The 13,033-nt window shown below is 44.1% G+C and overlaps 1 protein-coding gene across 2 annotated transcripts in view; it reads left to right on the forward strand.

The window, feature by feature from the left end:
* The window catches only part of LOC124995643 (guanine nucleotide exchange factor VAV3), an 84,496-nt gene that overhangs the window by 56,114 nt on the left and 15,349 nt on the right, over positions 1-13,033 (forward strand). For both annotated transcript variants that reach the window (XM_047568158.1, XM_047568159.1), the window contains exons 16-22: positions 2,424-2,525; positions 4,251-4,342; positions 6,186-6,208; positions 7,167-7,185; positions 9,801-9,931; positions 12,272-12,337; positions 12,958-12,992. In XM_047568158.1, the coding sequence (XP_047424114.1) occupies positions 2,424-2,525; positions 4,251-4,342; positions 6,186-6,208; positions 7,167-7,185; positions 9,801-9,931; positions 12,272-12,337; positions 12,958-12,992 (468 nt within the window). The remainder of the gene's footprint in view (positions 1-2,423; positions 2,526-4,250; positions 4,343-6,185; positions 6,209-7,166; positions 7,186-9,800; positions 9,932-12,271; positions 12,338-12,957; positions 12,993-13,033) is intronic.

Consider the following 13,033-nt stretch of genomic DNA (forward strand, 5'->3'; position numbering starts at 1 on the left):
TAAGATTTATTTTGTTGATCCGGCAGAGAAAGAGAGTAGAATACGCTAACGACAAGTGCTTTAGAATAACTTACATCAGTTCACTAGGATTATCCTGCTTCTCTGATATCAGTGTCAGTTTACTTCTAGGGAGCAGAACCACTCAAACGGCACAACAATCCAGCCATTGTTACAAGTCAAAGGTATGCACTTTGAAATGGGTTCACATTCACCTTTTGCAACACATTTATTGGAAGATGTTACACTCCTAAAACTAAATATATAAAATCAATTCTGTTTGTTTTTTTTTTTTAGTGTGCAAAAGCTCAATAATTGCATCCCCACACCAAGAATCTGTTCAAGGTGTTTTTTAAAAGGTGTTTCAGTTTCAACCCTTCTCAGAAATAAAGGATGTTGTTGCATTCTTTGATTAAAATGTCATTGGACAAAAAAAAGATCATGTTCATGATGTCAGATAGAGTATGTGAGACATGAAAGAGGATATCCAGCGTCTGCACGAGACTGCAAGCATGATACCGCAATGCACATTTGATTTCAATCTCCGCGCTATCGCAGATACACTGTTATCTCAGCAAAGCCCTGCTCTGATGGTGATCGCTTTCGATTTTGCTGCTTCAGTCCCTTACCCCTAGCCTCATAATTCCTAAAAATACAACGGACCAAAACTAAATCCCCCCCTACTCCCGCTGGATCTCCTCTGACGCTGAGCTAAGTGTTATTGGATTAGGTTATTGTTACACCTACAGTAGCTGCCAGTGGCAGCAGCAGCAGCAGCGGCAAGAGCAGCCGCAGGTTAACAGGTGAAATCCAACTTTAGACATGCATTTTTAGACAAAACTGCGACGCATCATTTTTGAGCCACAAGATAAGTAACCCACCTCAAAAGGAAGGGAGGGCGCAGCGAGAAGACGAAGCGCTGTGTGTTGTGAGTCTGAGACGAAAACGGACCTGTGGCTGATTAACTTTTAACTAACGAGCTATGGGAGTAGAGAGTCTTTGCCAAACAATCACATCGCTCCCACAGTGGTGCTTAATAACTGATCTGCAAACAGTTGTTATCGGTGCTGCCTTTATTTCCAAAGCAGACGCTGTTTGTTATTGGCTCTAAAGTGAATACCACTGAAAAAGATGTAATCCTTTAAAAATGTGACACATTTCTCAACTATTTGTCACCAAACATGTTACAACCCTTTAGTTTGCCTACTTATTAAAGCTTTCAAACTAGCGGCTGTGCATAAAAGCCAAAAACCTATGTAAACAAAATCACTGAGGGACTATTGAAACTCAGAAAACCTAAGATAGATACCTTTCAATACGTCTTTCTTTCTTTCTTTCTTTCTTTCTTTCTTTCTTTCTTTCTTTCTTTCTTTCTTTCACTCTCTCTCCACACTCACATGCAACCATGTCCCAAGGGGCCCCGGCAACACTTCACTTCAAGCAGACCTTGGCTGTCTACTTGCAATTCTCTTCTCCCCACTTCAAAGAAGCGTATCAGTGAATTGCTACTGTATCCTCGGAAGAGTTTGTTGGCCGCAATTATAAATGAAATGAAAAGAAAACCACAAAAAAAAACAAAAAGAAAGGCTTTGTCTTTGCTTTAAAACGGACGTTTTCAACAAGGAGCGCAGCTGTTTGAAAGCTGTAACAAATTGAGCTACAAGCACACAAATTAGTTTTTATGCGGTTAGTTACTGAGAGGGAAAAAGTGTTGACAGTGGTCAGCGTCTGTTACGGTCTGGTCCAAAGATTAGGAGCCGAAACTTGTGGTGGATTTAAATCTTCAATATTTCATGATGATTGATGGTGTGAACCACCAAGCTGCAGGTACCTGATTGATGATTTTTAGGATGGAAATCAAGTTATTGTGAAGAACGAGGGACCAATAATTCACATAGTAAACTGAGGACATACACCGATCAGGCATAACATTATGACCAGGAGATCATGAAGAACATCACAAGGTGTTGACCTGGCCTCCAAATTAACTAGATCCTAAACTGATCAAGTATCAGTGGGATGATCCACAGAGGCCCCTCCCCTCAACCCATTGAACCCAAAGACCCCCACTAACACAACATCCTGTTGCCAGACACCACAGTTTCTCTCTGATGAGCTACAACTACTTTGGAGGCACAAGGGAGACCTACACAATATTAGGAAGGTGGTCATAATGTTATGCCTGATCAGTGTAGTTTTCATACCCATGATTTCTTGTCTTCACTGCGCTATGAAATAAAGGCATAAAAAAGTCCCAGAGCAGAAAAGGCAATGCCTACAACTTGGAAGTATCAAACAGCAATTAAACATTAATTCCAAGACTTGAATGCAGTGACATTTTCAAGGTGGTTCACTGGCACAAGTTACCAGTTCATGAACTGAAAGTGAAGTTTCCTAATGTTTGTTGTGCGTTCCACCTTCTTTAGATCGAACATTCGTCCCGAGAATGCAGCTAACAACTTCCACGAGTTTCGCATGCACACCTTCGAGAGGATCACCTCCTGCAACTCTTGCCACATGCTGCTGAGGTAAGAGGCCAGTTATTATCCGTGCATTCCCCCAAATACACACACACACACACACACACACACAAAGGCACAGTGGAAGCAGCGCACAAACCTTTTCAAGGCTATCGCCAAACATAAAGACCGAGGACGACACGCGGACCCTTTCCCTTCAAACAACTGTCAGGACTTCTTTGAAAGACCTCCGCTCTCCCTATTCCTCTCCGGTGTACCCTAACAATCTATTCGTCACTTTGCTTTACTCCTCTCTCTTCCTCCGCACTTATGTGCCTCAGTTACACAAAGTTCCCTTTGAATTCGCTGAATGGTATCTGCACCCAAAGGACCGCTCCTCATGGTCTCCCGCGCAGCGGGAACGACTGAGTGGCTTCACCCAGCGAAGACGGTGAAGAAAAACGTCTGTCACACTTCAGCACTTCTTCAAGGCGATGGATGGGGACCGGGGACAAGATTATTGTGCTGTGAATATACAGAGCCAGGCGGCGGATTCACCGACACTTTGTGAGAGGGAAATAGGAGAAAAACAAGAATAAAGGAATGTCTGAAGTGCAGTTCTTCTGGAGAGGGTAGCATGTCTAGCTTTCCTCTAAATAGAATTGTTGCTTTGGACTAATGCATTGTGACTCCTAAAGACACTGAAGCAGAAGGTGAGCTTATTGCGTCACAGACAGTAATACAGTCAGAGGAATCAACTTCATTAAGACTATTATTTTAGGTGTACTGTATTGGGACTGATTTGTAGACTTTTGCATGCAGGAATACGCACTAAAAAAATTGTTCCCCTCAGGAAAATTAGCAGGTGAACCTTTTCCTTTTCATGTGTTTTCATAACACGGAAATTCTATTATGTTCCTGCCCTAATGTGCTACGGGCTAAAACTCAGTTTCTTCCTCCTTTGTCCAAGGCAACAAACTAAAATAACAGCTTCCCTGCATTTTGAACTCCATGCTAGTTTTTCCCAAAGAGGTTAAACAGACAATTAGCTGGAGAGCAGGCTTTTACTTTCATGTCCTTTTAATAAGGACCTCCGAGAGGTTTATGCAAGCAAAAACAGACACACACGCACACACACACACACTGCTGATTCATGCTCTGTGTGTGTGTGTGTGTGTGTGTGTGTGTGCATATCTTTTACTTAAAGATATTTTGCAAGATATTAGTGTGGTTTTATTGTAGATATAAGCCAGTGTATGGCAGCTACATAATCTTGATCAGTTTGCAGTTTGCCACTTGGTAGATCCTCTGCACAATATGTATTTGGCAGAAGTCAGCGATAATTGTATCAGATGTAAAGCGAAGGTGTGGAACAATGTGGATTTTAAATCTTTCTCGGACCAGGAGTTGAACTTGAGAGAAAAATAATAACAAAAGGAAGTCATTACACCCAGAAGGGAACCAGAATGTCACACAGGAACCCGTTTCAATAGCCAAGGAGACGACACCACAAATGTCACCGGTACCCAAGGGAAAGTAGGGGAGTCCCCAGTTGGATACACTGCCTTATGACCCAAAATGCCCAATTTCTTGCCGATCCTGCTAACACGGCAAACAGAAGCGCCCGCGCCCTCAAACAAGATAAATTAACCGCTCGGCCACTGCTGCTCCTCCTGGAGCTGATGGGAAAACTTTCAGCTCAGATGCATTCTTTCCCTTTGCACTATTACGACTTTGTGTATTCTATAAAGCAATTTTTGTGATGCATTTTTCCTCCTTTTCCCGTGTCTGCAGGGGCATCTTTAACCAGGGCTACTTGTGCTCCAAGTGTGGTTTGGGTGCCCATAAAGAGTGCCTGGGTCGCTTTGGCAGCTGCGGAAAAACAGGTAACTCTCAGTCACGCCTCGTGTCTGCGCTGAACAGCTTGTCCCCGAACAAAATGATGTAGGCAGATCTTAATTGAACAGACAGATACTTTTTTTTCTTTTTAATGGCAGCATCAACATGATGACAGGTGACAATCAATCTTACGTAAAAGCTAATGAGTGCCTCGTGACAAATTATGGGTTTGTCTGGGAGCTGTTGCAGTCGGCTTTAAAAAGCTGCACGGTGGAAAAAAATAAATAGTCAGAACTGTGCAAATTAGGTTGTTTTTTTGTTTGTTTGTTTTTTTCCTTTAAATAAAAGAAGAAGTCCTCCCTTTAAACCAAGGTCACCCAAGTTATTCGATTAGTATTGAAAATATTCAGAAGCTCCCCCGCGTCTCTGGGTTGGTTTTGACACTTCACGGCTCCTTAAAGGCGATGTCACCGTATCGTCGCATATATCCCCAAAACCCAAAGTTTTAAGAAAACTCCTGACTTTATTATTACGCCCCTGTTGTGTGTCTGTCACTCAGCTCCCTGTGCAGGAGCAGTGACAGCTCTGAGAGAGATGGAGGAGGAAACTTCAGACATGTGAAAAAAAAAGAAAAAAAAAAGAAAGAAACCAGCTTAGCGTGTCTTCTCTGTGTGTGTGTGTGTGTGTGTGTGTTTGTCAGAGAGGCCACGAAGAGGTGAAAAAAAAAACTAAATATACACAGTTTGTTTATGAAAGTACACGATCATGTTCTCTGCGCAATATTTTACGCACCGGCAAGTGTGCGAGTTCAGCTGTTACAGCGTTCCTGCACACACTGTACCAGTAATACAGCATGTCACGATTGCGCGAGTGCGTGTTTGTGCTCCCCGTGGCAGGCTGCCAGCTCCTGTTGGACATGGCATCTGTCACGGTGCTATCGGGTCGCAGAGGCAATAACGGCGCTGCCAGGCCCACCTGGGCACAGTGTGCACCTCGGTAGATTGTGGTGACACCGGCGGCAGGAGAGCACGGAGCTGTTGAGGCTGCGGTGTTGGTTTGAATTTGCCCTCTCATTACTCCACGCAGCACTCAGCCTTCTGCCGGGATACACGCAGAAGCACTTTAAGGTGTCTGCAACTCCACCGGCAAGCTGAAACTAAACGGCGCGCGGCGAAAGCGGGCGTTGGAATGCGAAACTCGCTCCCCGTTTGCTCCACTTTTCCCAGAGTCTGCTCTTTGTTGACTGTAAGGCTCAGAGAGAACATCCCGAGGAACGCATTTTTCCTGCGTGCACAAACACAACCACGGCGGCCGCGCCTCCTTTTTGCGCGTGAGCGCGCGCGCGCGCGATGCGAGGCCGAGATAAGCCATTGTTTACTCGCGTTTGTCTCTGTTATCAGCTCGCTCGCCGCGTTTGCACAGCGGGTCAGAGTTCAAGTGCGGGCCCCCGCTCGAGAGGCGCGCGCGAGTGCGCCCGCGTGTGCGCGGAGGTATGAGGTATATGTGTGTTTATGTAATCATTCTGTTTGCACAGGTACAGGAGTGTGTGCATAGGTGTGTGGCTGTGTGTGTCTAGGGGGGTGTAACCCATCCCTAAGGGAGCCAATGAAAGAAACTGGTGGAGCAAAAACCACAGGTCTGCCCCCCCCACCACCAGCACCTCCACCACCCCCCTCCCTCTCCACCCACCAGCCTCGTTACCTCCTCTATCCCGGCTGTCAGGTAGTGGCAGCGCAGCGAAAAAAAAAACAAAGCGAACCGCGGTCAGACGCGAGCGTCCGCCTTCTCCACTAATGAGAGAGTGTTGCCTTGTACCGATGAGTGTGTGCAAGTGTTTGCGTGCACCCGCTAACCCGTCATTCACTATGCCTGTTCTCAAACTTCTTTCAGATTCCGGCACCGTCAGAACTCAGGTGAGCTGCTGCTGCTGCTGCTGCCGTTGCCGCCGCCGTGCTCTCGTGTGTGTGTCCGTGTTGCTGTGTGCGTACTGTCTGTCTGCCGTTCGCCTCCTCTCCAAAGCTTTGCTGCACTTTGAAGACCGCTCTCTCTCCTGCAGCTATTTGCCAAGGAGCCTCCAATTGACTTTAGTTGCCGCAGCCCTGCCTGACTCCAAATATAAAATGTTTTTGGAGATTTTTTTAATTTTATTATTATTATTTTATCATGAGCTGTCTGTGCTGCTTCTGAAACGGCTTCACTGGTACAATGCTCAGAAGCAACCCTAAGCAGGAGAATTATCAATCCTTGCGAGGCACGTCAATAAGCGAGGTTGAAGCTGCACCGTAAGAGCTTTGTGCAAATAAACTGAGAAATGTCTTTGTGAGTGCGTTAGAAGTTTATGTTAAGTGTTGTCTTTGCACAAAACGCGCTTCACAAAACTGGTCTGATGCAATGCAGGAAAAAATGTATGCACATGCACAGTGGCAGTATAGTGGCATTCGACCAATTCGACTGTAGTCAGTCACATTTTTGAAAATAGTTTGCAAAAAACTATTCTTTGCATCATTAAAAACAGCGGCATTTTCCCATCAAGCGACTAGTTTTTCTGCTCTGCATGAAATATTTCTTCTGCAGCACGGCAGCGTTTGCACACTGCATGTGAGTACATGCAGAGCTTGCTGGATGTACTGGGCCTGCGTGCATGTGGGAGACTGCAGGTCATGTTCAGATATTAACTGTGCAGCTAATAACTGATTTAGTAGGTCATCAGTTATTAGCCTTGTAGAAAGGGACATTGGCTGCTTTGCATTTTCTGTAATGCCTGACCTTAAAGTCATAGCAGACAAACAAAGAAACTTCAGGCTTAAGCTTGTTTGTTTGTGCCCGTTTCTGTGACTGAGTCTAACTATGTGTGTCTGCGTGTGTTCACAGGTCAAAGATCGAGATCCAGGTGAGATATCCAGAACTTTATCTTCAGACATCGTCCCACTTCACACGCATATTTCTCTTTTTTTCCATTCTGTAGTCTGCTTGCTTCCACTGGGGATTTCATGTGCACACAAGAGCTCGTACAGCAGCGGCACAAATCCTGCTTGTTAACTTCTGATGGAACTATGCAAGCTCTATAAACGTTGTTTTGATTTTTTTAATGCAGAAGCGGCCTAACGTTATTTATTGTCAAAAAATCTACTTGAACATAGTCTGTTAGTCTGGAGTATGATGATCTTTAAAAAAAAATGTGGTTGCATCTATTTTTAAGGACATAACTAAAGTTTACTTTCACTTTGGGTTAATCAGATTATTTCCACTAAATTAATTCATTCCAAATGAATTCCATCTGAAACTGTAATAAAGTGAAAAACATCTTTACAATCAGAGAGTGTAGATGACTTCCTCCCATGGTTTATTTTGCCTCTAATACACATATATTCAGTCCACAGGGATATAGACCCTCACATTTTGACTGTGCTGCTGTTTTCACTGTGACTTAATCAAATGGTTTGCTGTTTTACTTTCTCCTGCACCTATTTATGCGCACTCTGTTCCTGTGCCCTGAGCCTTTCATATTTTACTTCACATATTACTATCAAAACTGTCTGTAGTTGATCTGGTCACATGGCAGCATATAGGTTTGCACCTGGCAGCTATTGACTGTATTTCTACCACAAATAGGCTCAAATAAATGGTTTAATTGGATCAAACCGTGGCGTATAAAGCCGGCCAACTTTACTCTGGACGCGTACAGTAAACAGAGCCTCTCCTGCTTTCTCCTTTCTTCCTGCAAAACACGACTAACATGCGGCATCCTCTCCAGCCGTGTGTGGCTACATTGCACGCGGGGCCTTTAATATCTTATAAACCTGGCTTCAACACTCATTTTTCCACCCCTCCATCCATTATGCCGCAGAAAATCATTTCTGACTGAAGACGCATTAAAATCAATAGGCATTTGATTGCCCCAGCCCTCGGCGCTTCATAATATTCCAGCGCTGCTCTCTTTGTCTGTTTTCAAAGGTGCACTAACACGTGGCTCGTCCTTGTGTGGATAGGAATGCAATTCATGCCCCTGAGACTCAATTCTCCACGGCCCTGTGTCTTTAGAAGTTCTATTCAGGCAAGATCGCACATGTCAGGCTGCCAGCCACAGCGCCGCGGCACTGGAACCGATTCTGAGAGAGAAGCAAGGCAGATATAGATGTATTAGCTTTCAATACAACGTTGTTGACTTTTTTTTCCCCCTTGTTTGCCTTCAGCTTTAGCGCCGTCTCCATGCCTTTTTCTCCCTCACATTATATCGCCGCACGACGCTATCTCCCCGCGGTGCAAAGAAAGATATGCACAATTGTGTTAAGATACGGGATGTGAAGTCGGGATTTGTTTGCGTGACATGGGTGGGTGCTCCATAATGAATTATCTTAATTCAGCTGCGGTGTTCTATCGGTGGATAATGGGGGCAAAGTTGGCCATTGTATAAAATCAGATAGTGCTGACTGAGGTAATTGCAGCAGATTCAGCTCGATCTAAAGGCTCTTCCATGTACCACCGTGTGGTAAATTACCTGTTGAATAGTATACCTTTGTTAGGCCCTGTAGTGGTAGTCGTGGGAGGTGTGGAAAGGATTTATGGATCCTTTAATGCAGAAAATAAAAACAGTGACCATTTCCAACCAGTATACTGACAAACAGCAGATTGATTTTCTTCCATTTCTTCATTGCATATATAAGTAAAGCTGGTTTTCAACAAATCTCAGCAAAATACTGATGCCGTTGATCCATTTCACTTCAATCCGAGAAAGAGGCCGTTTATCATCCTGCATACAAGGCTCACTCCTGCTTATCTTATATCTCAGAGCCCGATCGCCAGACATGCACCAGAGTGCACTGTTGCTTATCTGTAATATGATAATGAATAATGGCTCCAGATGATTTGCAAGGGCAGTGCGCTGCTGACAAGGGGTGTGTTTGTATATGTGTGTGTGTGTGTGTGTGTGTGTACACATGTATACTCCCTCCCATTACCACCTGTAATGAGGGCCGTGAATAGTTCAGTGGAGCGACTCGCATCTTTCGAATGACAAACGCGCCCGCCTCGGATCTGAGGTCAAACGCCCGTGGATATACGCAAATGTGGACTTCATGATTGTGGGAATCGAGCTGAAGAAGTCAAGGATATGGGATTTTCTCGCTCATAAAGCAACTTTTAGACACACACGGTGAAGAAGAAATTTAAAACACACAAAAAAGCTGTTTGAAATAAATACATTTTTGACCAGATTTAAAAACAGGCAGCGTAAAAGCCAGTCATTGCTCCAGGGTTTTGGTTGCTGTAACCTCAACAATCTCATTAAAATCATTTCATTTTATTAATTTTTAAGTACTACTGGATCCCACAGGGTTTTTATGAAAGCAGGCAACCGTGTGAAGCTGAATGGTTTGCTGTGGTTTAATTTCTATCCAATGACGTAGAGTAAATATTAAGGCCTCATTCACTCTTAACATGATTCAGCTTTAGTAGTGTTCACGTGAACCACGTTTTCAGTGAGTACTCATGTTCTCCACCCTGCAGGTCTGCCCAAGATGCTGGTCATCAGGAACTACTTCGGCGCGCCGAGCCCCACGTCTGGCCCGCCGCTCAACATCCAGACGGGTGACATCATCGAGTTAATCTGCGCCGACCTTCACAGCCCCTGGTGGCAGGTCAGAGGTCCCGCTATCTCTTAATCGCTTATTTTACAAGACTGAAGAAATGGAGCAGCTGTAGTTAAATCTCCAATTTCCCCCCACTGTCAGTCCATCTAACCTTTATCCTCACATAATATTTTATAACGTGTTTCAGACTGGCGTTATCAGGAAGTCGGAGCAGGTATTAATCAACATGTTTTATGAAGTGGAGTTTTTGCAGTAACGTCCTTTCGTTCTTCCTCCTCAACGGCTGAAAATATGAAACAGGTTTAATAATATACAAATTGGACATTTTACCCCCGTGTTTGCATCGAGTCCAGTGTCATCCCTGTTACATTTGTTGCTTACAAGCTGCATGTACAAATGAAATTCTTAGCAACAGGTTGACACCCACAGACAATTGTACACGCAACAAAGCATATCTCAGGAGGAAGTAAATCTCATTTGCGTTCTGCAAGCCACTACTATTATGTGTAAGAACACACACATGTGATTTAAAGGGCGCCAGAGGAGAGAAGATGAGTTGTTTCCTGGAAATTTGATGCACTGTCGCCACTTATCGTGTGCATGCGTGAGAGAGGTTGAAAATAAGTCGTCGGAATAATTACGCGAGATGTAAGATTCCGCCCCAGGCCAGAAAAGGGGTTTTGTATTCTAATCTAGTAATGAGGAAGCCAACAAACATCCCACTACGTTTAATACAAAACAGATCAAATAGATAAAGAATTCAATTAAGCGTGCGTGAAAGCTTTACTGGAGGCGGCTACAGCCTCGCAGTCGCAAAACACTCAATATCCATCACCTTTGTAGCCAGCAGACCATAATCATTTCTGTTCCGTGGGTGTGTGACAAATAGAATCGATCGCCGTTTATTCATTTCATTCAACGGCAACCATCTGTTTACTCTGTCAACGTTACCAGCCATAATCATTATCAAGTCCTGAGCGAGGATGTGGCAGAAAGCAGGAATTTGCTCAAGGACTCTGTTGTGGTCATCGTCTGCCACGTCGCCGCTTCCTCGGGACATTCGGTCAGCGACTAAACAGGCTTAGTGCGGAGTGTGAGATCATGGCTGGGGCCCCAAATAGCCAATAAAAACACTTGTCCCCAGCTGCCTCAGACCGCTACAGTAATTAACACCTAGACCCCCCTCTCCCCCCTCCCTCTTAAAACATCAAAATCTAATTGGGAAGGCGGGTGTCAGTACGGTCTAACAGTCATCACACAGCTGATATACTATACTCTATTATGCTAGTTAATATCCAGCTGCATGATTATTTTACTGTGAATATAAATAAAACACTACATTCTTCTCCATATTACGAAGGGCCTCATTTGTAGCCTGGAAGCCAACTTCCCCATCCACAAATCTTTATTGATGCTGGTCAGTGTGCGTATGTGACTACAGATATAGTCACATTGTGTTTTTATCCTTTATATTTCTCAATTATTATGCTCTTTTATTAAAGGAATTAGGGCTAGGGTAAGGGTTAGGGTTAGGGTTATTGTTAGGGTTAGGGTTCAGGGGTTAAAACACCTAAAACCAAGTATTGAATTTGGTTGCCATATAATCATGTTAGTGGGTCCTTTGGGTCGTATGGTTTGATGGGAGGGGCCTCTGTGGATCATCCCACAGATACTTGATCAGTTTAGGATCTAGTGAAATTTGAGACCAGGTGCCTGTTTTCACGTTTTTTAAGTTGTTCCGCAGAACATTGAGTTGTCTACAGAGTCAGTGCTCTTTATTTACTGTCAGTGGTTTTAATGTTGTTGCTGATTGCTGCTCTCACAGTGGATACCAGAGGTGGGCTGCCCCACGACTGAATTATTTTTTCGCATCGTTAGCTGCGGCGGACGAATGGGTAGTTGACGCATTGACGTGGATTAGTAAGTGAGCAATTAGCATTACTTTGTGTGCAGCTGTATCATTAGACATGAATAGACACGACTAAACCTAGTGTGATTGAGATTTAACATTATCCCGTTTGAACCTGATTTTTGCATGAGTCACTGATGATGAGGACAATAATTCAGTCCTACTTGTCAAACTGATATTGTTTTGATCAGTGGCAGAAGTGACACACTGTACTCTTACCACGTTAGGTTAATACAGTAGTCATGATGTAGATGCTGGCCCTCCAAAGGGCCGATGAATCAAGGCCCTGCTCTTTAAGAGTCGTCACCGTGGGAGGAATAAGGAACTCTGTCTCTCTTACCGCCAGGAAATATTTCAGTCATAGTTAACCGCCACTGTAAAGTTGTGCTGCTTCGTTGTGGACTAATTGTTCCTGAATTGTGGAGACGTACAGTAATGGGCCAGATGTATGTAACGCAATCATCTCTCTGTGCTTTCAGGGCAAAATCCTGTCGACGAAAGAGATTGGCTTCTTTCCAAGCGATGCTGTGAAGCCTTGCCCTTGTGTAAGTAGCATTTCCTTCTAGTGCCACTCAGATTAACACACACAAACCCAACACGTACTTTCCCATGGTGGGGATGGTTGGGGGATTTCTGCGGGTGGAGGGAGGTTCGTTATATATCTGGCAGAGAAATGAAAAACAGCCTATGGGTTTGTTTTTTTTCCTGTTCCGAGCACAGATCGGCTTATTTTACGCAGTTAAGGCATTTCACTGTTGAATTTATTTATCAAATGAAAGGAAATGATAGAGGACCAGCCATCTATTGCTGTATCTATTGCTTGTTTTGTTCCGTCCTCTGCCAGATTGTCATGTTCATTCGATAAAATACAATTCAGACTCTGCTCAGCTGCTTCAGGAATACGATGCCTCGAGTAGATAATAAACTATTATCACTGCGTCTCTCTGTTGTAAAGATAAGGAGAGCGTTGAGCTGCTTTTATAGAGGCTGCACAGTGTAAAAAGCATGTTTTTTTTTTTTGTCGTGAAGAGGAAAACATCAGCTTAAAAACAGAGTTGCGGAACTGGCGCCAAGCACTGGATTTTATTGTCGGTGTGTATGTGGTTGTTGGATAAGCCTCGTGAAAATAACAAAAACACATGTCCTCTCTCGGTTTCTGCTCCAGGTCCCGAAGCCTGTCGATTACTCCTCTCAACCTTGGTACGTATGTTCACGAAACATCTCCTTTTGGGCGTGTGTCA

The sequence above is a fragment of the Mugil cephalus genome, chromosome 18 (genome assembly GCF_022458985.1).
Source record: "Mugil cephalus isolate CIBA_MC_2020 chromosome 18, CIBA_Mcephalus_1.1, whole genome shotgun sequence".
Lineage (NCBI taxonomy): Eukaryota > Metazoa > Chordata > Actinopteri > Mugiliformes > Mugilidae > Mugil > Mugil cephalus.